General features: G+C 48.6%; 1 protein-coding gene across 1 annotated transcript in view; it reads left to right on the forward strand.

The window, feature by feature from the left end:
• Positions 1 to 1,500: 1,500 nt before the first annotated feature.
• The window catches only part of LOC103596112 (caspase activity and apoptosis inhibitor 1), a 10,213-nt gene continuing 9,543 nt past the window's right edge, over positions 1,501 to 2,170 (forward strand). The window contains exon 1 of the mRNA XM_008579680.1: positions 1,501 to 1,815. Coding sequence (XP_008577902.1) covers positions 1,501 to 1,815 — 315 coding nt within the window. The remainder of the gene's footprint in view (positions 1,816 to 2,170) is intronic.

Raw genomic sequence — 2,170 nt, forward strand, 5'->3', positions numbered from 1 at the left:
AAAAAAAAAAAAAAAAAAAAAAAAAAAAAACAAACAAACAAACAAAAAAAAAAGAAATGACTTAACTGAGGGTGTTTAACTGGTTCAGAGAGGTATTTAGCAGGCCCAACCCCAAAACTGACTGGTTCAGCCCCCTTCCCAGAGGGTTGCTGAATAGATAGAGCTCCCCTTGAGATGGTAATTAGTTACTAGCCCCTTTTGTTTTCTTCATTCCCTGGTGTTTCTCCCTTCACAGGGCTTTAGCGCATCTTTTTTGATGGATTGTCCTGAGCCCTCAGACAAAGGAATACCTTTCAAAGGGGTAATAAATCTCAGGTGACATTCAGGAAGATTGTCCATCCAGGAATACTCAACCAATGAGGAACTGGGGGGAGGGACTTGTGCACTAGGGAATAAATTGCTGGCTGTGACTGTTTCAGGCATGCCTGTTCCTATTTACAGACACCCGAACTTGCAAGGTTGATATTTAAGTCTCACTTCAATGTACCTTGTGTTTCTGTGTCCATCCTTTGCCATTGGATGGGTGAGGGAATTTCTCACAGTGTTCTAATCAGTGGAAAAGTATTCAACACTGTAAATCGAGAATGCAAGTTAAAAGTCTAATATTATCATATGTTAGAACAAATTTTAAACAAAGAATTCAGTGTATGAGTGACATTTTAAATTGACCCAGCCCTTCTTTTTCAAAGGAATACAATAAAACAGGACAAAAAAAGAAGATGCTGATGTCATTTGATCATTTTGGGGGGGTGGGGTGTGGCACAAAAATACCATGAAGGAAATGATGTAACTTATTTAACATGCCTAGAAATTAGTGGGGAAAAACAAGGAAGCACAAGACCCGCATTCCTGTACAATTCCCTAAAACACATTTTTTTTTTTTTAAAAGATGACCGGTAAGGGGATCTTAACCCTTGACTTGGTGTTGTCAGCACCACGCTCAGCCAGTGAGCAAACCGGCCATCCCTATGTGGGATCCGAACCCGGGGCCTTGGTGTTATCAGCACCGCACTCTCCCGAGTGAGCCACGGGCCGGCCCTAAAACACATTTTAAAAAAATAATTTTCCCACTTGACGATGATAATGAAATGAAACCACTCCCCCCTAAATTCTTTGTTGTTGTAACATTACCATAAATACAATTTGGAGATAAAAGGAAATGCAGAGTCGGGAAGTATATGTTTGTCTATTGACAAAGATTGAAAAGAAGTATCAGTAAGTCAAAGATCTGCTGTAAAGTTCCACCTTTCGTCCTTTTTAGACATATTAAAACAACCGAAAAAACCCTCCATTACACAACCTACCCACCTGCCCACAAACGCAAGACGACCTTCGGATTCGCAAAAGCTCCACCTCCAGAAACACCTCCCACGTTCTGTTCCGAGGCCGGAAATGACGCAAAGCCTGCGCCGCCAGTGTCGCCGCCCGCTGCCGGAGGAGCCGCGGTTAAGACGCTCGGCAGACGGCCGACTTTCCCCGGATGGTTGCCGCAGAGGGATCATGACGGGGAAGAAATCTTCCCGAGAGAAGCGGCGCAAACGCAGCAGTCAGGAGGCGGCCGCGGCACTCGCGGCCCCGGATCTCGTGCCGACCGTCGCCAGCTGCGGCAGCGGAAGCACCAGCGGCTGCGGGAGCACCGGCGGCTGCGGGAGCGTCAGCTGCTGTGGGAATACCAGCTTCAGTGGAAGTGTCACGGGCGGCGGGAGCGGCGGGAGCTGCTGGGGCGGGAGCCTCGGGGAGCGCGGGGAGCGCGGGGAGCGCCGGAAGCGGAGAAGCACCGACTCATCCTCCAGCGTCTCGGGGTCTCTGCAGCAGGTGCGTGTGCGCCTCTGGCCGCTTCCCGCCTTCGGAAGGCGGGCTAAGAACGGAAGGTGGCGGCGGATGTGGCGCCTGCTGAGGCTCACTGTTAGTGCGGCCACCCCAAGAGTTCACCTGTGCTTGAGGCTCGTGCTCCCAAGTCCCGGCGAACGTCACACTCCATGTCTTGAACTTCGAGTTTCTGGACTTATTGATCAGCTCACCTTTTTTTTTTTGAACTTTTGACCTCTTCTGCTCCCCTGGTCTCCTCAGTCTCCCTGAAGAGTATGGGTTGGGAGCTAGACTTTAGTGCCCTTGCAAGCCAGACACTTTACTTCTCTCTTCATTTTCCCTTTTTTTTTTTTTTTTTTCA

Source organism: Galeopterus variegatus, unplaced genomic scaffold (assembly GCF_000696425.1).
Source record: "Galeopterus variegatus unplaced genomic scaffold, G_variegatus-3.0.2 Scaffold1936, whole genome shotgun sequence".
In the NCBI taxonomy this organism is placed as follows: Eukaryota; Metazoa; Chordata; class Mammalia; order Dermoptera; family Cynocephalidae; genus Galeopterus; species Galeopterus variegatus.